The following is a 24,099-nucleotide window of genomic DNA, read 5'->3' on the forward strand; positions in this document are numbered from 1 at the left end:
ATATATATAACCAACAAATCATTGTTGGTTATATATATGTTTATATATAACCAACAATGTATATATTGTTGGTCATATATATAAAAATATTTTATTTTACTTTTTATTTTTTTTCAGGACCACAATGAGTGTTAGCTGGTCAACATTCCTCTGTGCCGAAATGCTTATGGAGGAAAGAGTCATGTCTGTGGTTCATTGAGAGAGAGAGAGATGTTTAGCAGATAACAGGAAGGCTTCTCTCTTTAATCCTGTTGAGCTTTAAAACTCTCTCAATCATTGAACTTGGTGGATTTGGAAATAATTGCATTTTGGAAAGCTCACAGGTAACATCAGCATCAACATTTGCTAAAATATACACATGGGCATCAATACTTTAGTTATGCTAGTAACTGCATTGACTGTGAGCTGACAATAATGTAATATTCTAAATCTACATTCAAATATCAATTATTTTTTTTATTTTTTTAGAAAAGAATGACACCCTCTTTTACTGCTTCTGTTCCCTCATACACGCTTCTATCCTAACATAAACAGTTATGTATTTTTAAACATTTAGTAGCTCTTTGGCAGTAATTGGATTCAGTTGAAAACCACACCAGCATGTCAGAGCTTTACAAAAACTGAACTTGTGACTGGTGCATCTCTAAAAATCATTGAGCAGTCTTTATGTGTTTGCTTTGAAATCTTTTTTCTCTTTTTTTTTTTCACATGAACTGCATATCACACAAGCACAAGAACCTGTCCGCCACGCCGCTACCCTCACACATCCCTGAGTTCCACGGAGCCTCCAGCAAAGACATAAATAGGCCCTTTAATGCATGCAGAACAAACAAATAGGAGCGTCATCAGCAGTGCTAAGGGCTTCGAACCTCTGTCAGAAAGTGTGACGATCACAGTGTTGCGAACTCAACACGCTAACAAACCACAAACCGAATGACTTGTATTTGCTTCGATTTAGTCAGTCAGTCTAAAAAAAGTATAGAAACCTTCACTGACAACAGGTAGAGGCAACTTGTCACTGGAGGAGAAACACAAAATAAGTTAAATAAATTAAAAGCAGCAACCTGAGGAGACTAAGTTGACTGTTTTTTTGTTCAGCGCAGCCTCTTCTATCGACAGTGGTATTTTGACCTTTGCTTCAAGTTATAGCAGATGTTAATCATGTTTAAAGTCTAGATCCCACATTGTTTTAAATTTAGATTCATTGATTTTTGTTTAAACTGCGTTTTATCTAAATGACCTTGGGTGTAGTTATGAATACCAATACCAGAAACAAATCCATTAATATGCTATTCTAGATCCTATGTTACTCGGCTGAACACTGTGTTATATGTTCATCTGATTGTTATTCCTTCCATAAATATACAATCCATGTGTATTGTATTGTCATAAACATTTACAGTTTAAATATTCAAATTGTCCATGTTGGAGTGAATAGGGCTTCAATGTTCAAAATGTAGTGCCATTAAGCTGCTTTGGCTGGGTCCATTGTTTTTATTTTTTTTTCTTAAATTTGTTTCACACTGCTTAAGATTTGTACTTAGGCTTAGAATCCTGTTGCATGACACAAATCTCAACCAAGCTTCAGCCTTTCCACACTTGGAGATAAAGTCCCTATCTATGTAACAATTATAATGAGCAAATTGATATGTTATGTTACATTTGTGACTTTTGTCCATGCACAGAGATCTTAGTGAGAAAAAAAGGATAAAAAAAAAAAACACTTCCAAAGAGATTTCTGAAACATTGTGCAGCAAATTGCACAAATATTTGAATGATCAGCTTAAATTTAGCTGTCAATGATGTTGACATTGTTACCGCCTGCCGGTGTGGTATAGATATCACGGCATTTTTAATTTTTTTTAAATTATGTCCACGTCCCACACCAGCAAAAAAAATGTAAGGGTTGTCCGAAAAAGTGTACCTCATCATTGTCTTAACTCAGTGACTGTGAGTTGGTCAGATCCTATCGCTGCAGAACAATTTGAAACCAGCAGGTGTTCCACACAGCGCCGTGCTAAAATCCAATCGGTTCCCGTTGAGCTATTTTGCTGTTTCTCAAAGCATTACAGCATTACAGGTTTCACTTGAACTTGCTCTGCTTTTAGGAAATTTTTTAAAAAAAATTCTCCAGTTTATCTTTTAATAGTTTGAACTCAGTGACGTGCGGTGAGGTTCATGGCTGGTGAGGCACTGCATGCTATTGTTTATGTAGAGGGGTGAAAAACAAGTTGTTAGTAAACAAAACCAAGAAGTAAGAAAATAGGCACCCCAACATAATTTTTCATTTTGTATCTTTAATTTCTCATCGTAATAAGTTCTGTAGTGTTATTTCAGTTAGTCCGTGCAATTCTACACATGGCCGCTAGGGGCGCTGACGCGTTAGTGACCAAGAAAAGATTGAGCACACCAGAAGAATAAATCTTAATGTTGAAGGTAAAAGGAGCTCAACGTGTGTGTCTCGTCTTTTCTATATCGCAGGTCAGTAAAAATGTATTTTGATGCATAAATGTGGTGTCCTTTAAGAGTTAAGAGGTTATAGACTCGAGAGTCAACTGGTGGGTCACTTTGTACAGCTTTGGATGGACATTGCGTAGAAAACGGGACGTATTTCTGGAGGCTAACTAATGCTAATGCGAGTGAACATTGTACACGTGTTGAGCTAGCTGAGAAACAGTCGAAGGACTAGAGATTGAATTCATTTTGAACTTATTGTATTTTTCACTTTTGAAACGGTAAAAGACATTTTTCTGGTGTCTTTTCTTTATGGGTTACTTCAATAACACAGAAACAATGTTGTTGTCAAACTCAATGAGTAAATGGTTGAAGAGACAGTATTAACGGAGCAGTGATAAAATACTGTAATGTTGTTAAAACGGTGGATACAGTTAAAAGCTACATTGCTTAAATATTAAAGTATATGTTGTGCAAAATAAAAATTGTAAAAGCTATTAAAATAGTTAAAAGCAAATCCATATATTTTTATTTTGACAGTTAATAATACAAAAGGTCTGAGGAAAAGGGACAAGATATTTGAGTTAAAACAAAACTAATTGGTTTGGAGAATTAAAAGCTATCTAAAATATTTTGTCATTCAATAAAATTCATGATGGAGCATGTTAAAATAATTCTCGTTCGGTTTAAAGGGATATTGCAGTCATTTGTAATGTACTGAATCGAAGGGTTATTTGTTGAAGTTATACAGTGATACCTGAAGTATTTGATATGAAGTATTGCATATGTAGTGTTGTATATGGAGTACGGTCATCATGAGAAGAATAAACCTTCCTGTTGAAGGTAAAAGGAGCTCAACGTGTGTGTCTCGTCTTTTCTATATCGCAGCATCACACGTTGAGGGAAGATCATCTACTACATTACCCTCAGCCAGCCGAGGTTGCAGGGTAACATGTACAATTTCGCGCATGCGGACAATATTGAAGGGCAAAAAGACTATACTTTCATATGCCACCCATAGCCTTGCTGCCATGTTAGAAAAATTCCGTTAACTCAACGAAACTTGGAAATATAGATGTTATTCATTTAGTGCTATGCTGCACAGGAAAGGGAAACACGTTGAAGTATAACTCAAAACCACCTTTTTCTCGCTCTCTGCATTGGTCAAGCTACACGTAGACTTGTTGCGTGTAGCTTCACTTATTTATTGTATGGCTAGCTCGCTGTCTCTTACTCTGCAGTTGTGGAGTCACAATGTCTGGGATCATGAGCGCCCTTGTTACTCCTCCTTGTAGATTGATTAACTTGGTCAGAAATGGTCTCTCTTCCCGGACTTATTAGCTGACACAAATTTAAAAATCAAGAGGAAATAAATGTTTCCTTTTACCTTTTTAATTCCAATTGAAACAATACCCTTTTTACACTTTTCAATCAAAGTAATTACTGATGTTTTAATAACTTCCTGATGTGTTTTATCATATATATTTTCATCTAAATACTTACTGTGCCTTCCCTTCTTTATCCTCTCATCATTACCCCAACAGAGGTTCTCTATTCTCCTCCTCTCTCTCTCATGTTGGAGGTAAATTTAATCTAACTTTGTCAGCCTTAATGAAAGAATCCACATATCTCATTTAGTGGGTATGTGTGGGAGGTTAAAGTAGGGCCTTCGGGAGGATAACAAAACACAGTATTCATTTTATGCACATCTCTCATGCCCCTATTGCTCCGACTGGGATGTATTTTAGACAACAGGAATTATTTAGATTAAAAAAATTAAAAAAAAATCACAGATCAACTCCAGAAATCTAAGTCCCATTTCCAGTTCGCTCCCACATGAGAAAACCGTCGATAAACAGTTGTGCAACATTTTTTAAACCACATGGAGAATTCTGTTTATCACTTATGCTTTTTTTTTTTCTTATGTAACAGAACACCGAAGGATTAAATTAACTTTAGCTTTCAGTGGGAATTTAATCTGATCGGTGTATCTCAGGCAAACATTTTGGAGATAAGCTACATCATCTGCTTTTCCCCATAAACAGCTGCAACCACAACATCTGTTTCCTGACAGTTTGGATCCCCATGGTGAGCTAAGGGTTGTTTAAAGCTGAAAAATCCTAAGAAGCCGGTGGCATGAGTTCAACAGTAATCAAGTATTAATCTTTTGTTCGTCTTGATGTTAAATACTTCAAATTTGATGAACACTAGTCGCAAAGAGGCAGTTTAGCTTCATTGAGGCAAAAGAAATGTAATAACTTGCAAACAGGGAAATAAGAGAAATATTAAAGCTCTTTGTTCTTATTAATATTCCATCAGTCTGCTCTACAGTCAAACAATAATGTGAATTGTTATCACAAAAACCATCATAATGCAGTTGCAGTGCTTTGTACAATGCAATGCCATGTATTTCACAGGAAATGTAATTAATGTAAAGCTGCCCAAGAAAAGTTGTCTTTTTCTACAAGAGCATAATCTAAGCAAATGATTTTAGATTTAATTTTTTTTTTTTATTTAAAGTAGTGTTTTATTTGGTTGTTTTAACATAGATAAGTAGTTTCAGCTTTTGGAACTAATTTGGTCTCATTGCCAAGTTCTCAGAACAAGCTGTGGTTCTTGAACCTACATGTTCACACTGCACTTTTGTGAAGAAGAAAAAAAGGTCAAAATTTCTGTTTTAAGAAGTACAACGATGGTAGCTACTTACTCCTAAATGCTAATTGGCATAACGGCAGCAAACTGTTGCTGTATAAAGTATTTCCAGTGGGATGAATAAAAATGCTCAACACATTTTTCAAATTTTCATCAAAAACCACATTTCATTACACTACCACTTTAATGTTATGTACTATTTTGGCTTAGTTTATTGTAAAATGTCACCATAAAACATACATATGTTTTTTGCTGTAAGACACGACCGACTGAAAAAAGGTCAGAGTATTTTCACTTTTGCAGTTCACTGTAGAGTGATTTTGCTGAGCCCTTTACTTGTCTCAACATGTGCCTTGAAAGCCACCTGCACTTTTTTTGGACGAGGATTCCTCTAAAAATCAGTAAATCACTGTTTTTCTCCTTAGTCTGATATTTAGCCCACAAAGATTTGTGTCTTTCCCCCCCCTGCACTCAGTCTATATCTCTGACCCCTGCCACAGTCAGTAAAGTTCTGATGGGAAGCTACATAACACTGCATTGTCTGATCAGGTGTTGTTGAGTAAGCAAGTTTGTCGGCCTGATCTCTTGGGGTCAGCTTAATCCTATCCTGTGCTGGATGTCTCCTTGTAACCCGGTCTGCTGTCCGCCAGCCGGGGCCTACGTTTGTGTTCCAACACTCGACTGGCCCCTCGGATGCTTACTCCTACAACATACTACTGCACCTCTCCATGCCAAACAGCTGCAAGATGTCTAGGTTAGCACAATGTTTGCATGCTCTGGTTTGTAATGACTCAGCTAACAGTTTTTGTTGTCCCTTTTGAGGTTTTGACACTGCAAGGCGTTTCAGCAGTCACTGCAAACATTTTTGTGTATATAAACCATGTCAAAACAAAGCGGTGGTGGCGACGTAGACATTATAGTCTGATAAGCCTACCCCATTCAAGCCAGAGTCCGCCTTGAGTAAAACGAGAGGTGGGTTATTGATAAATCGCTATACATTAATGAGCTGAATTGCTCGCAAAAGAGAGCAAGACTGCAGATCACTGACGGCGAAAGGGTCACCCCTTCAAAGGGCCCTTTTTCAAAGTACGGAGATCGCACTGGACCTCTGGTGGAGGTTGATGAGGAGGACAGAAGCATCTTAAAATAAGGCTGGTGTTGTGCTTTGGCACTGATCTCGTTCATCACAGATTTGTGCTAGGCTTGCAGCAGGTTTTATGGCTGTCCTTACAGTTGTGGAAGCCTGTTGCTTTATGGTAGTAGTAAATATGAGGGAGATTTTTTTTCTTCTTTTAAAGATCAGGAGGGCACATTTCTGACGTGACACTAATATGACAGGTTAAACTCTGCTACTTAAAATGTAGGACCCTGTAAGTTGTTTGCTGCGTAAGAGAATAAATTACCATATTTTCACTCTAAGAAGATGCTTGTGTAGCGACAAAATATCCCTTAATCTGTTTTTACTTTACCCTGTGTAATGTTTCAAGCGTTCTTTCATTAATTGATGTTCCATTAAAAGTTAACCAGGTGCCGTGCTCCACCTGGTACTCTTAGTAAAAATAAAAAAACAAATAATAAAAAAAAGACATAATGTCACACCAATAAGCATCTCACTCCCAATGTTAAGGATGGTAGATGATCCGTAAAAAGCCTTGGAAACCTTTATCTGAGTGCATTGCAAAGGGGACTCTTAAAAATCTGGTGGACTCTACCTATAAACTGAAACCGTTATTGATCAACATATGTGATGTGTATTGATGAGTTTACCGATGGCACTTGACAAAATGCAATGTCTATTACTTGCTTTTCAGGTGTTTTTATGATATAAAGCACTTTGAGTTGCCTTGTTGCTCAAATGTGCTATACAAATGAACCTGATTGATTGATCAAAGAAAAATATGACCAACACATAAACTGTTCATCTGTAAAATAATAAATATTTAATGTTTCCTAACAATAAGAGTTCCCAAAGTCAACCAGGTACTCAAACATGTGGATGACCTGTAGAAAAGAGAGCAGAGGAAAAGACCCAGGTTGAGCTGAAGAGATTGTGGAAAGACATATTGTCAAAGATCCCTTGGTTTTTACAAAATAGGGCTGTGTACTAAATTAAATGTAACGTTTTAATTTTGGCACCAGTATCTCTTGCCTGATGCACGTTTTAAACTTTTCAAAGTTGAAGCCACAAACTGAGGGTGTGAGGCTCGTCACGTATTCATGTCAGCTCAAGTGGAGATGACAGATAAGGAAAGGATGAGTGGCAGCAGCATCATTTGTCAATTTAACATGGAATTGTCTTTTATTGGCTTTGTTACCCATTTAGTATTTATATATACGTATTCAAAATCAAAGACAATAAAACTTCCTGAAATGTAGTCTACTAAATTAGTTCATGACACATTTTGAGAATTTGCAAAAATTTGGTAATGAATCATTAATCCCGCAAATTATAAGGTTCAATATTACATGATAAAATATATTTGTGAAAATTTATCATGATTTTAAATTCAACAGCATTTCTGAATGCAGCCTCAGAGTCTTCTCTTGAGTCTTTTCTGTCACAAATAAACTTCTAATGCTATTTACATAGACAGAAAATAGACATGAGCCATAGCTGCAGCGTATTGTACCGAACCCTTTTTCATTCTTTATCCCACACACAATTGGGAATCTAAATCCACTCCAAGGATCTCTCAGTATATCTGTACCCTTAAAAAGCTAATGCACCTCACATAACCCCAGCAGCTAGCACAGAGAGCGGGACATCCCAGGAAATGTTGACGTTTTCATGGAAGCATAATTATAATGCAGTAACTCTGTGTAGAGCTTAGAAGCATTTGATTCATGTCCACATGTCCCCTCCCCGCCTCTGCCGCCACCCCACCCTACCCCGCCTCTGTTGGCACCGCAATGCCAGCCAAACATCTGGTATGATTATGTAAACAGTCAGTTTTTTTCTGAAAGCCATGGATTTCTGAGTTTGTCTGAAAGGGAAGCTAAAAATGCTTATACTAAGAGAAATTACTGCGACATAATATAATTTTATAATTTTATGTCACATGGATAAGTCTGTTGTGGTGTTGTAACAACACAAATGAGTTATGGGGATTTTAATGGCGCAATGGCTTTTGATTGGCTGAAGATTATTACTGTATGCATAAGAGCTCTTTTTAAACTAGTAAAAGCATGATAACCACAATAAGCAAATCTATTAACTATGGCTTTTAAAGCAACTTTAAAAACTCTATCTCCAAATTTAAAAAGCAATTACCAAGAAAGATGAGAAAAACATGAGTAACTCACCTGGTCTTTTCTCGATACGACCTTTCCGACCCCCGCATAGTCGAACCTTGGATATCAACACCAGAATCTGCTTCTGGCACAAGGACTTGTTGCTCTTGGGACAGGGCTTGCGCTTGTTGGCGACCGGTCGGTTGGCTTGGTCGTCCTTTACTGCCCGTTTCTGTCTGATGAGAGAGCTGGCGAGAGCTGCCATCTTCTGCCCCCCTCACACCTTTGGGAGGGGGGTGTCTTCTTTCCTTGTGCTCCCTGTGCTGATTTGTCTTTTTGCTTTCCTCAAGAAAACTAGAGTAGGACAGATGTTTGAAGGAAACCCCCAAAGGGGAGATTGGGCAACTAAGTGGGTTAACAGCAAAGAGTTTAACTTGACAGTTCCCTTGGAGAGGGAAGATCTGTAAAATCAGATGTAGTCCACCGTATAGAGTCCAGTCAAGGACAAAAGTAATAAAAATATAAATGTATCGAAGAGCACAAAAATGTGCTAGTCACATTTTTAGAACAAGGTTAGAACTGACTTCTGAGAGGGGGGGAGATGGAGACATGTTTCTAACCTTCTTCCCCACTCATCTTTCACATCAAGAGGTGCCTCACAAGCCAAGTTCAAAATGTTATATTCCCAAATAGCTAACCTACTTTTAAACAGACAAAAGCAAAAGAGAAGGCGCTCAATTTGTGTTACGTATAAAAACTCTTCGACTGAAGAAAAGTGAGGTCATCCTGGATGCTAGGAAACTCTGAAAAGCGCAAGAAAAGCCAAAGTGTTTGTCACCCATTGTGCAGTCCACAGAGGTCCAACTTTGCCTCCCATCCGAACGTGGCAGCGCGGAATGATGAGAGGATGGTCCCGGTGGTATTCCGGCCGACTTAAATCCAGAGGTGGGAGAACAGCAGCAGGCGGGACGCTGGGGGTCTTTGTCAGAACAAAGCGGAGACATGGACACAGCCAGACAAGAGACTCCTCTTCTGCCTCCGGATGGCATGCTCCTTTCCCACAGCCCTCACAGATCCCCCCTCCCCACCCTCGCCTCCTCCTCCTCTCTTCCCCCTCCCATTCAAAGTCAGCGAGCGCTTGCAAGAGTATGTGTGTGTGTGGATTTCGGCAGCCACCATAAGTAGAGGTGACATTCATGAGAAAGAGAGAGAGCGAAAGAGAGAGAAAGAGAGATGAGGGGTGTGGGGTGTTGTGGCGGGGGGATATACGGGGGAAGCAAGGATGAGGGGAGGTTGTCATGTGTAGGAAAAGAGCTTGCCTAGAAAAGGGATAAAAATGAGGGAGGAAGACGGGAAACGGCGCAAAGAGCACAATTGTGTTATTTTACAGAAATGTACCCTTAGAAAAAAAAAGGTTTAAATCATTTTGACTGCCAGACTGAAACAGAGGGGGTGGGGCGTACACGAGGAGGGAGGAGAGGATAGAGGAGCAGATTGTGACAATTTTCTGTCTCCTCAAGAGGAACAGCTTCACCCTGAGATACCTTTCCAACACGTTCCTGAATCAGAGGGCAGTATCATCGTACAGATATCAATCTCCATCTCCATTTATTGTTTATCCTAAATTCTCTGACCCGCGCTCCATATCCCATTTTGAAGTTAGGGTTAGGATAAATCAAGTGATTTTGCTTCCTAATATTGATAGGTGATTTACCTTAACACTGACAACAGCACAAATTTGGACAGATCCAGTGTGACAGCTAAGAAAAACAAACATACAAACTTAACACAGATCACCCCCTGATCAATGTAAGCAACCGGAGAGTAGCGAATTACCCACTCAAAAACAAACATTCACACAGAACGCAATGGAAGGTCCTCGTGTTAAATTCTCAAGACTTCGAGGTCAAATATAATAGATGATTTTGGAAATTCAACCAAAGACCCATCACAAACACCAGAACAACAAAAGGGTGGCCCAAGCCGTCCCACACCAGCCAGGAGTGGCAACATGGCGGCCAAGAAAGCACAGCAGTCCGTTCTTGGTACATACGACAAAGAAAGCTCTGCAAGAATTACTAGAGCACATACATAATGCTTAATTAACATTTATTTAAGAATTTTTAAAGCAAATTCTGCTAAAGGTCATAACCAGTTAATATCTTACCTACATACCTAGATAGACCTCTTGGTGTCTTGATTAAATATAAATCCAGACTAGCTGAGGCTAAGAGCTAGTCTAGCAGGTGTCAAGATTCAAGGAGACCTATGTAAACTAAAATAACTACATAAAAAAACCCCCCACCAAAGCAGTTATATGCTTAAGAAGAATGTAAACAGAATTTAATTAACCATGCTGTCACATTTGTATTGGACTGTTATTTACAGAGAAGCTGTTGATTATTTACACAAAGGGGGGGAAAAGCAAGGCAGCAGTGTGCCAGCAATGATCTTTCTGTGAAATGTGCTTGGAACTGAACATGTAAATCTTTTCCTGTTAGAGCAACAAGCTAATAAAGTGTAAAAAACAATTAAACACTGTTCACTTAAAAGCTATATTTTTGGGGGTGTTTTACACCACTTTCATTTATTTGAGAAAGTTACTCGGAATTTCCCCTTTTGTGGGACAATAAAGACAATTTCTATTCTACTCAAACCAATTTCTGAACAGTCTTTTTATGCCAATTTTTACTTTCCCTGTTTAATTGTCCTAAGCAAACAGGATTTTTATTTTTTATTTCCACCAAAAAATAGCTGACCAATCAAATGAAGCAACGACAATCTAGATTCCAAGCAAAAACTTAAATCTTTTGCTGAAATAGTAAATGTAGTCGGAGACAAAATGCGAGTACCTCATTATGGAATCTGATACAGAGCTCAACACTGGAAAAAAATTAGCTCCTTCTTGTCTTAACCCTTAAACTACAACCCGATAAATCAGCTTAACAGAGGTCTAATCAATCCCATTTTATGTGGCTTGGGATCTCCTTTACAAGCCAATTTCCAGGGAAACCAGCAGCGGGCATGACTTAAAAAAGCAAGATCAATCGGAATAGTTTCTAACAATGCCAAACAAGGTCGCAGGCTGTCAACACTTGATTGGCAGGTGACAGCAGATGTTCCATTTCTTTGGGAGGACGAGGGTACGGTGGGGTTAGCGGAAAGGGAACCGCAGATGAAGGAATATAATTTGTATTGATGTGGAAAAAGTAACTTTTTTTTCTCTCTCCCTTTCTAATGACGTCTCCACCCCTCCCTGCCACCATTCACCAACCGTCCCCCCAGTCACTCACTTGTCTTCCTGCTTTGGGTTGAGAATCAATCTCCTAATGGACATTGCATTACGCACATTGCCAAAAGTTGTTCTCTGTCTTGATTGTTTCTGCTCGCAAGTACACGCCAAGTTACACCAAACGAAAGCTAAGTAGGGACTCTTCAGGCATCAGACTGTCTCAAGGGTAAGAAATGTTTCCATCATTCTAGTGAAATTTTGTGACAAAAAGCAAGTGAAGACATTGAGAATGAAACCATCTTGTACTTTTCCAAAGGATCAAGAGCCTCTCTGAGCACATCACACCTAACAGCTCAAACTCACCATGTTGTGACTCTACAGTATAAATTATTTGATTTGACATCAAACTTAGACATGTAAATCTGCCTAAATACACATCTGGTCACTGATCCATTCAGGATATGCTCTACAGCATCCCAAAACTTTGGATAATCATAATAGAAGTTTCTTTAAAATGGAGAAAATTCAGCAGACATCACTTTGAAAGTAAGAAATATAGCAAATGAATGTTACATCATGTGTCTCTATATGAATTGTCTTCATCTAATATTAAAAGGCGATTAAATGAAGATGTTTTGCTAAAAACAACCCATTCCCCCAGCAAGCTCAGAGTATTAACAGCACATCCTCTTTTAAGGGGCTTAATAATGTAAAATCTGTTCTGTGTGGTCCATGTTACCTAACGCAGACATTCGTTATCTTTACTAAATGCCATAAACCAGATAGTATTTATTCTGAATGCTGAATTATTTTATTTCCAAATCCTAATGAGAAAATGTTTCTGTTTGTATTTATAGGAAGAAACACTTTCCACATTCTTTTTTGTTTTTTGACTATGCTGAATGCCCCGAGAAATTAAACCAACACTTGATTTACAAGATTCACAGATACAAAAAAAGAAAAAAGTTAGGCAATTAGTTCAATTTTGATTATGTAACGCCAAAAGGTCAAATGTTATCTAAGGAAATGCAGTTGTTCTCCATTAATTTGTCATCTAAACAAGATGTGGCGAGAGAGGAAAGGGATGACAATACATGATAGTACAAGATGGTTTTGTTCCTTTTACCAGAAAGAAACCTCCAGACCAGCAGAACCAGGTTCATTATGAGCCTTCATGTGTCATAACTGAATGTGGAAAAGTTTTGAGAGGAGCAGAGAACTGAGACAAATGAAGTGAAATAACAAAGCAAAATTAACACAAGAATATCTAAACTATGAAAAACATATGTAAGCATTAAAAAAACACGGAGAGCCAAAGGACAAAATAATCTCAATACAAGACAGGACTCTTTCTCAAGAAGAGAAAACTAAACTCAGAAGTCCTATGGATCATGACACAATTGTGTAAATTTACAGTTCAAGGGGCACAATCTTTACTCAAGGCTTGAAAACAAAAATGCGTGGGTGCCCTTTTATAACCATATTTAATTTTTAATATGCCCTACTAGAAGTTGTCCTGAGTGATTTTTAAAAATGGGAGGGGAGCCGAAGGGGACACACACAAGCACCCATTAAAGTGGTCTGAACAGGTTAGCCATTGCTTACATTCATGTGCGATCAGTCGGGGTTTGATACTCAAGAGTTATGATTAGGCTACTTGCTGCTGGATTACAACCTTCCCCAAAATCTTTCATAATTTCTGGTATTTTAATTGATTGAGGGAACAGTCAAGTAAGAGGCACCAACCCAGGGTTCCTTTCATGCAAGAGCCTCCGCCCTGAAGACAATCTTAAGACACCATGCTTACCCAAAAGGAAACCCTTGCCAATGTACAAGTACCACTATTGCTGTCCAGAAGGTGTAAAAAGGCATTTTCTATCTGATGGGTAAGTGTTCCAGCATCACTTGACTTAACCCATTGTACTTAAAGATTTACATAATTCACCACCTCCCTGAAATCTTTGTACTGGCTGTTAGACAAAGACCTTAGAGAGCTCATTAGATCTCAACAGGGTTTTATTTCACATCTCAACAGCAGAGAGAATGCCAGGACATTCATTTCAACGGTTTAAGAAGATAAGTTACTTGTTCTTTTCTAGGCCTTTTCACAATAATAAATTTTGCATGATAAATTGTCCCAGAACTTATGGCGATAAACAACAATATTGTTGTTTTGAGACCATTTTCAAGTAATATGATAGCAATAATGGCATAATAATGCAGGAACACATTCTCAAGGATCGATAAATTTTAAGCACTGGAAGAGGAAGACATTTTAAAAATCCAAAATAAAGAAAAAAACAACAGAATCAAAAAATAAAATTAATCATGAAGTTTATGTAAACAAAATTATCTTTCAAAAGAAGGGATAGTTGAGACCAAAGTACCAGACTGAAGAGTTTTATCATTCAGTTTTTGGTGGAAATAAAGAAAAATGATAACTCAAGCAAGTTGAAATTATTGAGTTTCTTTTAAGATTTCATGTGATTAATTGATTTATTGTTTATTGTGACAGGCCTTGTTGTTACTCCTAAAAGAGGTATTCCTGCTCTTGGATGTTTTAAGCTAACAGCTGTGTCTGGCAGGTATTGGCTTGCCAAACACTGATTAACCATTCACTGGTGAATCAGTGCCTGGCTAACAATACAGCATGAAGCACAAAAGAGCACTTCAAGAAAATTGTGTTAGCACTTATGAAAATGTATAAACAATGTCTGAGCTGATTTAATTACTTTAAAGCGAAGTCCTTGATGATCAAATACATTTTGTTTCTCACATTGGATGAACCTGATACCGATTACGCTGCTCCATGAAGAGCCACGTCGTATGTTACGTAGCCCGGTGCTCCTGTGTGTGCGAAATATGCCGGCAAAGACACTCTAATGTCACATCGTTGTAATTTCGCGTCCACGTTGTCACACTTTACGGCATCTTTTCTATTACATGGTACATTACAGTTCAGGGTTGATGGTTGTTCCGTGGTACATAGTACCACTTTACTGATACTTTGTGGCAGTTATTTTATGTATTTCCTCAGCCAAGTTTCTGAGAGCCAAACCAACGGCACGGTGGGTGACGTGAAAATACTGTAGAGCAATATCACTTGTGGGTGAGAATAGCATTTCAACTGCAAATCACATAACTTCGCTGTTTGCCTCAGCCCCTAAAATAAAGCATAAATCATGGAATGTTTTATTTGTGCACACGGTTGGAATGTTGTGTGCATCACTAATGAGTGTAACGCTGTTGCGAGCTCATTTGGTGCAATAACTACGCCCCGCTCCTACAATCCTCAATCATAAATCGCTTTGGGTAAAACTGTAATTTAATGTAACAAATAGATGCACGTACAGGGATGCTGTGTGTCTTACCTGAGCACATCTTTAAATGTGTTGTGATGAAGAAATGGTCCTTCCTACTGATACGGAAGGCAAACTGTCAGCTTAATAAGATGAACCCAGCAAGACTTGCGGAGTCCAATCATCAGATTGCAATGTAATGAAAAAACGGCTTTACATATTTGCTTGGAGTAAGGCATCTTGAATATAATGAGTCAGTGGCATGTTTAATTATTGCAGAGGTAAATGAGTTCTTTATGCAGACTTTTTTGTTTGTTTTTTTGTATAGCAATAACAGATACAGCAAAACAGAACAATACTGTTTTGTAGTATTTTGAAGGAGGTTTGACCTGTTTAAATCTCAAACCCTCAGTTTCCCAATGAGGGGCAGACCTGATATCAATGTTAAAGCTACAGCCTGTGTAGACTCCATTTTGCAATGAGTAATTGGTAAATCTATTCATAGCCATAATTTCAACTTGGATATTTTGTGAAGGTTTAGAAGAGTAATATAGACTTTTAAGTAAGGTCTGTAAAAAAGACAGACCTAAAGAAGGCATCAACTGAATAGTAAAAATGGAAAAGTGCAAAGAAAGTATGTATTTTTTTTTCCCACTTATGGGATTACAATACAGAGATACATAGATGTGTACAGTACACATAAACAGCACTGACAGATGGAATCAAACATTTGCATTTTAAGAGTCATTTAACAATCAAGCTGCACAGGATGTGATCTAACAGCTAGACGCCTCCTCTGTACGAATGGCCAAATTTAAGTTTGTTGCCATAAGTCATATGTCAGTTCTACAACAGGAGACATAATGAACTCCAGTGATAAAGAATGACTGAATTTCTTCAAAGCAAATGATGAACAGAGTTTTAAAAAATTCTAACAATGTCATCGTATCCATGATAAAAACTTACTATGTGTAAGTTTAGAACATTATATATACCTGTATTTCTGAAGATGTGCGAAGAAGGCAGAGGAGCTCAATTTTTTTTTCACAGATTATCTATCTCATGTTACACTATCAAGACATTGTGGCAGTTTTAGCAAACATGTAAAAAACATTTTGTTTTCAACGGACTTAAGTCGCACAAAAATGCTCAATTGAAGGCATTCATGCACAACGAGAATGGACACTAAGGCTGATAAAACAACCTATAAATTTGGTAGCATTTCTTACATTTGCAAAAATATCTACAAATTGTTGGACATAAAGGAACAAAAGGGGAATTCCTTCACAAAAAAAGAACAGGCCGTTACAAGATGTTTAAGTCAGCCTGGTATGTAAAGTTTCCACTTAAAGGGGAACTATTTTCGACTGTGTTTACAGATAGATGAATATGCATTTGAAGCCAAAGGGAAAGTTAACTGCATTTAAAACAATTGACCTAGTTCTGTCTGTTCCTCAATCCTCTCTTCATCACTCTCTCCTTCAATCCCCTCTCAGCTCATCATACTGTCCAGAGATGACAGGAGGTATTCTTTGTTAATCCTCCCTCTACTATGCGGCCATACGAAATCTGTATGCAAGAAAGGCTGGCTTCTTGAAATAATATTTCCTGTGACCGTGACCCTTGCTCGAGTTACTCATTAGTTTTTAGTGGAACACATTACCGGGTTTCATTTTTTATTAAGCCCTGTTCAGATCACACTCTGATAATTAGGTTTTATTCATTACTCAGTACTGGATGAGGATTCTCTCTCTTATTTTTTTTCTTCATTGTATAACACTTGACTAGGGCTCATTGTTGCACTGCGTGGCAGTAGATAACCATGTTAAAACTAGGATAAATGTTATTTTTTATTATTCAGCCTTTTTCCACATGTTGTAAAATGTTAATTAAATGGTAATTATTTGTCACTGTTTTGCTAATCTATTTAGAATAGTTTTTTTTGTTTGATTTTTTAATTTTTTTTGCTGACCTTGTGTTTTATGACATAACAGGCCAACTGGAAAGCTTATGTGGAACCACCTGCTCGGGCTCGCCAAAGCCAAACTAATCTCCAATATTTTGTCCAAGCCACAAAGCAAACTCATTCAGAGATGACACGGATGAAGAGAATGTAGGAAGACAGATGAAAACTAAGTAGGACCCATTTATTAAAGACAAGTTTAACATTTGACTCTATAAACTATTTTTGATATTTACCTATCAACATTTAGATGCTGATAAATGTGGCAAACTTTCACTATCATACTATCATTTAAATACCACTACGTTGTTTATGTTACGTTTGGGGAACTTCAGCCACAGACGTTAATAAATAGGTGAACAAGGACAGTCTTCCAGTCTCTCTGTACGAAGCAGAGCGTATAACAAGTGGGTGGTTTTTACCAATACAACATCTGGCTTTACAAAGGATGAGAAAAGGGTCTAATACTTTTTCATGTTGTTTTATTTTTGGCAAAAGTATCTTTTATCCAATTTCTGTCAAACGTTTTACTTAAAGCATCTTTTCAGTAAATTGTAAAGACAGGTTTAGAGTACTTCTGCATTTCCTTTGCACCTCTATGCAATCTTGTCTTACTTTTTCATCATTTGTTCTTGAGGTGAAGTCTTTGCAGTTAAACCTGTGAGATTAAACTTGCCTATTTTTTTTTTCTCTAGGATTAACGAAGATGCCTTGGTGAATATAGAGTGTCGGAAGCCCTGCTTTTTGGTGATTTTAAATCACACCTCTCACTTGACGAGTCACTTGTCTGCTTTTTTCTGACTTCAGTTTGTTTTTGGGACCGCTACACTTTACCTGACAATTGCTCGATTTCAACAGTGCTCAATGCAAAGTTGACAAACAAAAATCATGTCTTAAGAATATGCTGTCTCTATCTCATTATGTTTCTCTGCAAATTTCAACCCAACTCTTTTAGGCAAGGGAGTTTGGCTCTGCAGTGCACTACAATTCTGTGGATTTGTACAGTTTGCTGTATGACCAGAGAGCTATTTGGCTGCTTCCCTTTTAGGATCTATTTGATCTCTACTGGACGTTTGAGGTTGAGTGTGGCCACGGAGGCGAGTTATCATATCTGGAACAAATTAGTAGAGCCTACAGCTTTACTGGATCGAAGCGATTTTACCACTTAAGTACTGCAGCCGTGTTTTGAGCTGGAAAATGATTTGAAGATGAGCTAAGGTAGTTTCAAGTTATTCCTTAACCACAAGGAAACAGTTAGTACTTAGTTTTTTGTTATCGTCATGTTTAGAAGCGACAAGTTAAGCTTGTAATTAACCTCCTTACTTCAAAAATAAATGTGGTCAGGAAAACACCACTGAATAAGCAAAAATGAGACAAATAATATCAGTACATTTCACTTGCATTATAAAAATGGGTGAAAAACTACAATAAGACAAAGAAGTGAAAGTTGTGAGTTGTAAGCTACACACTTTGGACTCCGCAATTGTAGCTACATTGTCTGAATTGTCACATGATGATTGATAGGTTGGTTTCCTTGCTGTGAAAGTTCAATGTTATCTGTAATATGAGGGCAAAGGGCTGAAGGGTGTCGTTATTCTGGGTTAGATGAATATTTTTCTTATAAAATATAGAGGGTCTGCCATGAGGCTCAATAGTAGACCAATTCTAAAGATATTTTACCCATACCAACCCTTGTTTTGAGGGTGACAATCCTTGCTGTCCTGGGTTTGATTCCTTCCTCTTCCTCTTTCCTCTCTGTCGTTCTTCCTGTCCAGCTGTTATTGAGTAAAAGTCACTAATGCCACAAAACCTTAAAAATAACCCCTGAAAAGGACTTGATGATTTTGCTTTTTTTTTTCTTTTAAATAACAATTGATTGACTTATAAAGCACAATACACAAAATATGATACTTGGCACAGTATTATGTATCCACTTTTTTAGCTTGGTTTTGGATAGCATGAAACAATATAGATGACTACATTCTAAACCCTAATTAAAAGATTAAAAAAAATAAAATACTGTTGTGTTTGCAGTACTTTAATGAGACCATTAGAGAACCAGGGGAGCAGAGGCAAAGAACTGATTTAACCTTTCACATTTCATCTATGCATAGGTCACTTTAATCAAACCAGCTCTAATTGTGTCTATTGGTGAAGTCCAGTGACTCCTCTCCAGCTTGGTAGATAGCTGTGAGCCAAGAGCTCCTCGTTTCATTGCTACTCTTTAACAGAGCGCTCCCTTTGATGTTGCACAGTTCTGCTGCAAGACAGCTTTTGAATCTGTGGGAAACTGCAGTGGATTAATGGATATTGCAGTCAAGTCTTTTGCTGGGGGCTTTTGTGAGCCAACCATGCAGATCTTTCTTATCAGCTTACTATAAGTCACGTCTCGCATATGGCCCAGCCTGGAAAAATTAACATGGGGATCCCAGTGTTTGTTTTTCACTGGCTAAAGATTTGTTGCTAATTATTATGTGGCTAAGCTGAGGGTCATTGTTAGCAACCTGAATTAAAATAAAAAAAGACACATGGTTTTTTTTGTTATCTTTTTTTTCAAAATAAAAGTAGGCGAGCATTTGTAGGGTATTTTTGTACTGTACTTTACTCTGATACACCTGGATAAAATCCAGTGTAACCAACTATTGTGATCTGGCCAAATTTGAACATGTTGGCCTTCACCCAAAACTCTGTGTGATGCACAAGGAACACGGCAAGAACATATTATCCCTGCCGTGAAACATGGTTCTGGCAGCATCATCCTTCTGCGGGGATGATTTTCTTTGCCAAAGACAGAGGAGCAGGTCAGAGGTCTTTGGAAGATCTGAGAACGGAAAAGGCGACAACTCTGGACATACAGCATGAGCTGCAATGAACAGCTTAAATCAAAACATGATGGTCTGTTAGAATGGTCCAGTCATCATCTGGACCTGAATCTGATTGAGAATCGGTAAAAATAAATCTTGAGAATTGTTGTTCACTGGTGGTCCTCATCCAGTCTTTGCTAAAGTTTAACTAACTATGCCTCAGTCATTGCAAAGATAGAAGACATACCCAAAATGACTTATAGGTGCAGCATTAAGTATTTCCCAGCCACATAAAATCACTTCGTAGTGCAATCAAGTGTCTATGTTACCTTCAGTTATAATACAAATGCTGTACATATCAAATATCACTTAAAAGAAATATGACTTTGTAATTTAATGTCTTGAAATTGGGCCTCTGTTTCTTTAAGAAAAATTTGCTCTTTCTGACACTTAAAACGTTGCTCCTCTGTTAACACTTTAACAACCTTGCACTGAGATGTAGCTTGTACAATGCGCACTTCCAGCAGGTGTTTGCTAATTGCTGCTGGCTAGTCTGAAGGAGCTGAGTGGGGGATTTACAGACGAGGGCTGCTCTGTAAAGCGGAAACTTTTCCTTGAAGGCGGTGCTCAGTCCCACCACGTGTTTTGCACAGTGGTGGGACTTATTTCTTTGATTACATCCAAGAAATAATCAAAGCAACACTGCAGGCATGGTTTTTGATGAGAGAAAAACATTAGCAAGAAGATGTAAGACTAAAAAAAAAAATCAATTTTGCATAATACCCCTTTAACTCATTTCTCTACTTTGTCTATCATAAAATCCTTACAAAATTATTTAAACTTTGTGGTTGTAATGTGGCACAATGTGAAAAAAAAAAGTTATTTAGGAGTAGATATGTTTTTGTAAGTGGCTATATTTGCATTTTAAATAATCCCCCTTTTTTCTAGAATGTCTTTCTGGCTGACGCCATCAGTCTTGCGTCTCTGCTTTGAAAAGTGAAAATATGGAACTGACTCTGAATGAAAAAGCACAATTTTGCTGCCATATGACAATTAGCCTCCTGCTGAGATATAAACACAAGCCACCCGCTGACCCACACACACACCCTCCTATCTACACACATACAAATCTCATCTCTTACAAAAACAGTTATTTATTTGCTGTGGAAGATGCACCCGCCTGGTGAAAACTCACTGTCCCATCTGTAGGGTCCATTGTGCAACGTTTCTAGTTTTCTTTCTAATGTGAAAATAACTGTCAGCTCCTAAAAGCCAGGCCTGGCTCTACCTGCTGTCTTGGGAGCCACAGTGCATTGAAGTGAGGTGTGCTGTGTTTAATCTAGCGGTCAAAAGCTGCTGTTTTTGTCATGTGAGCCAACTTTAAATCCGGCACGCCAGGTCCAAGCTTGTATTTTTACACACCGCACACATATCCAGTAAAAGCTTGTGCCAATCGCTTATACGTAATTTAATTCCAACTTAGAAATTGGAGGATTCTGTCCAGGGTCAGCAAAGATCAAAGCATGATAAAGATTATGTAACAGAGTAGTCTTTTTTTTTTTTTTTTTTTTTTTTTAAGAGATGTGTGTCCTTGTTAAACGCATTGTGTGACTAAAATAAGACAATGACATACTTTATACTTACCTCGCAGAGGGCAGGAGCTTATCCCAGCATGCACTTGGCAGGCTAGCAGTCAATTACAAGGCTGGAACCGGTTAACGCCATCACGGTCATAGTCTCACCTCTGAGGAAACAGCATCTTCACGCTGCGAGGCAACAGAGCGAATCAGTGACCCACTAGAGTCTGTCACCACAGCTTAATTAGCACCTGTATATTGCCTGAAGATGGCAAAAAGAAAAAAAACCTGTGAAGTGACAGGATTTCCCTTCACTTGTCCTGAAATCAGGACACATTATGTTCAGTTGTCGCTGTTTTATCAAGTAGGTTCCAATCAGTCTTTTAATATTTGCAGGCAAAGGTACCACAGAGCCAAAACTGTGTTTAAATCCACCAACTGTGTCCTCTCAATTCCTATGGAGGACAGCCAAATCCCTGTTTACCCCTAACCCTCATCTGTCACTGCAATAAGCTCGTCTCACACAGAAGCGCCAGAACAGTGGGTGATTAAAATATTAATATGATACCTTTTACTCCCACCATTAGACACGTCCCCACAGATGGGTCTCGCTGACATTGATATGAGCGGATTGTTTGATGGCAGCGTTCAATGTGCAGATGTTGCTGAATACCCACAGAAACTGATGCAGACCGAGTGGACGCTTGTTAGAGAGAAAGAGGAGGCTGATTTCTTTGTAAGAGGAGGAAAATTTCATATTTTTTTAATGGAATTCACAAATATATAGATTTATGACAGAGGGATATATTTCAGTCGTTTATTTTTCTTAATTTTGATAATTAGAGGTAACTAAAGCCAACAGCAGTCATTGGAACCATCAGCAAAAGAAGGGTAAGAGAAACGATCGTTGCTGAAGAGATAGTGGCCGCATGAGTTTTTGTTACATAAATACTGGAAACCAAATAGCTTGCTCATAATAAACTAAAAAATTCAATACACGTTGTCTCAACGCTATTTCAGTCAACTGACTAAATGCAATTTTACCATCATTTATTCAAGTTAAACTGTAATGACTGGGACATCATATGCAACGTTTAGTCTTCATAATCCTTGGAAATCATACTGATTAGAACTGACAAAGTATACTGTAATTAGGTTTCACATTGCATTGCAAAAGTGGTGGAAACACGTTTGAGAATGGGGATGTGTTGGGTTTTTTTTGTTTTTTTTCAGGGCCAGGTGCAGAGTTAGTTATCAATCATGTCTCATGTTGTTGTATTTCACATCTGCTACAGGCACCTTCTCCTAGGATATAAATGTCTATATTCTTGGAAAAACGCATTTTAATAGCAAGTAGATTAAAACTGACACAATCTTTATAAAGCAACAGAGTTGCCAATAGCCATGCTTATTATCCATGTGTCTGGCAAAATACAATATTTGTGGTCATATAAGAACGATTTCACATGTTTTCTGTGTTATAAGCGCTTCCATATCTTTTATTTAATTTTAAAAGGTAGGTTAGTAAAGGGTGAATCCACAGAAATTCTTCATCAAGTCATCCATCCACCCGTTTATCTTTGAGCTACTTTATTTTGACAAGTTTTCTAGGGTGATCCAGGCAGTGCTAGAGAAAGCATAGAAGCAGAACATGCTGGTTTAGTACGACATACATAATCTGAGTTGATTCTTTACCTATCCAGTCTGATATTTTGTATATCATGCCGTCAGCTAATAATTCATATGTCTGTGATTTATGTCCAGCACATTCAGCAATTATTCACAAATATGGCAAAAACATCTGACAGTTGTTTGCATTCAAATAACTGTATTTTTTATTTTTTCAGTAAAATAATCTTAAGAGACGTTTAACATTTGGTAGGGAAAAATAATTCCATGATAAGAAATAATAAATTTAACATATTCACGGCTCCCACACAGACTCCCAACTCTTATAAAATTAATGTAACTGAATCAGCTTTTAAATGTCATCCAAAATTTCTTGTAGTAAGAACATAGCGTTATCTTCCTAAAATAATGGTCTGTCATTTTTTGCCAAAAGTGATATTTTTTGCCTATAACATCTTTTGAGAAGAAAGAGGTGGTGATTTTAGGCCAATTATTTTATTGTAGCAAAAATAAAATTTAACATTGTTTTTTTTCCCCCTCTTCTGAATAAATGTTATCAAAATAAAAGTTTATTTTATTTCAAATGTTTAGTGTAAAGTTAGACTATTATAATAATACAAGATGAATTTATTTTAAGGCTTTTTTTAAACACATCTAATTCAATGCTGTCAATAAGTGATGCTGTGTCCCTTGGCAGGGATACGACATCATAATGTAAACTGTGACTGCCTATTGCCATAATATGGCTATTGAATATCTAAAATATGGAAAACAAAGCAGAGACTAAAGAGCACTGGTAAGACAGCTCTACAGAGTGAAATAGATGACGCAAACAGAGAGAAAGTAAGAAAGAAGTCGAAAAAGTCTGAGAGCAAAAGTTGATATAGAAAGAAAAACTGATTACTTATTACCCCCTTGACTCTTAATCCAGTTTACAATGGTCGACTTCACCCAAGTAATTTTACTTCAAAGGTTCTGAGCCATGGCCAATTATGTTGCATCCAAAACTTCCTTTTTGAACTGAAAAAAATCACAGTCAAAGAGAATACTAATTAATCGAGCCAGAGCCAGAACACTATTTATTTCAGCTTGTTAGCAAACTTGAAAATATTCAACATTGGCCTTCAAAACAAGACTAGGAGATAAAGGCTGCCGGAGAGCTGCACACTTCATAGTATTGCTCTTTTAGAGGTTCATACTCTGGCTTTGTTCTACAGGGAGAAATGTATCACTACTGTCCTCTTTGCTCCATTTACTA

At 37.7% G+C, this 24,099-nt stretch overlaps 1 protein-coding gene across 2 annotated transcripts in view; it reads right to left on the reverse strand.

Moving 5' to 3' along the window:
• Window positions 1-9,407, reverse strand: part of fgf11b (fibroblast growth factor 11b) — a 38,546-nt gene extending 29,139 nt beyond the window's left edge. For both annotated transcript variants that reach the window (XR_003597352.1, XM_028032273.1), the window contains exon 1: window positions 8,410-9,407. Coding sequence is in view for 1 of the 2 variants with exons in the window: in XM_028032273.1 (XP_027888074.1) it covers window positions 8,410-8,602 (193 nt within the window). In the remaining variant the exon portion in view is untranslated. The remainder of the gene's footprint in view (window positions 1-8,409) is intronic.
• Between the last annotated feature and the right edge of the window lie 14,692 nt (window positions 9,408-24,099).

This window comes from Xiphophorus couchianus, chromosome 11 (assembly GCF_001444195.1).
Source record: "Xiphophorus couchianus chromosome 11, X_couchianus-1.0, whole genome shotgun sequence".
NCBI lineage: Eukaryota > Metazoa > Chordata > Actinopteri > Cyprinodontiformes > Poeciliidae > Xiphophorus > Xiphophorus couchianus.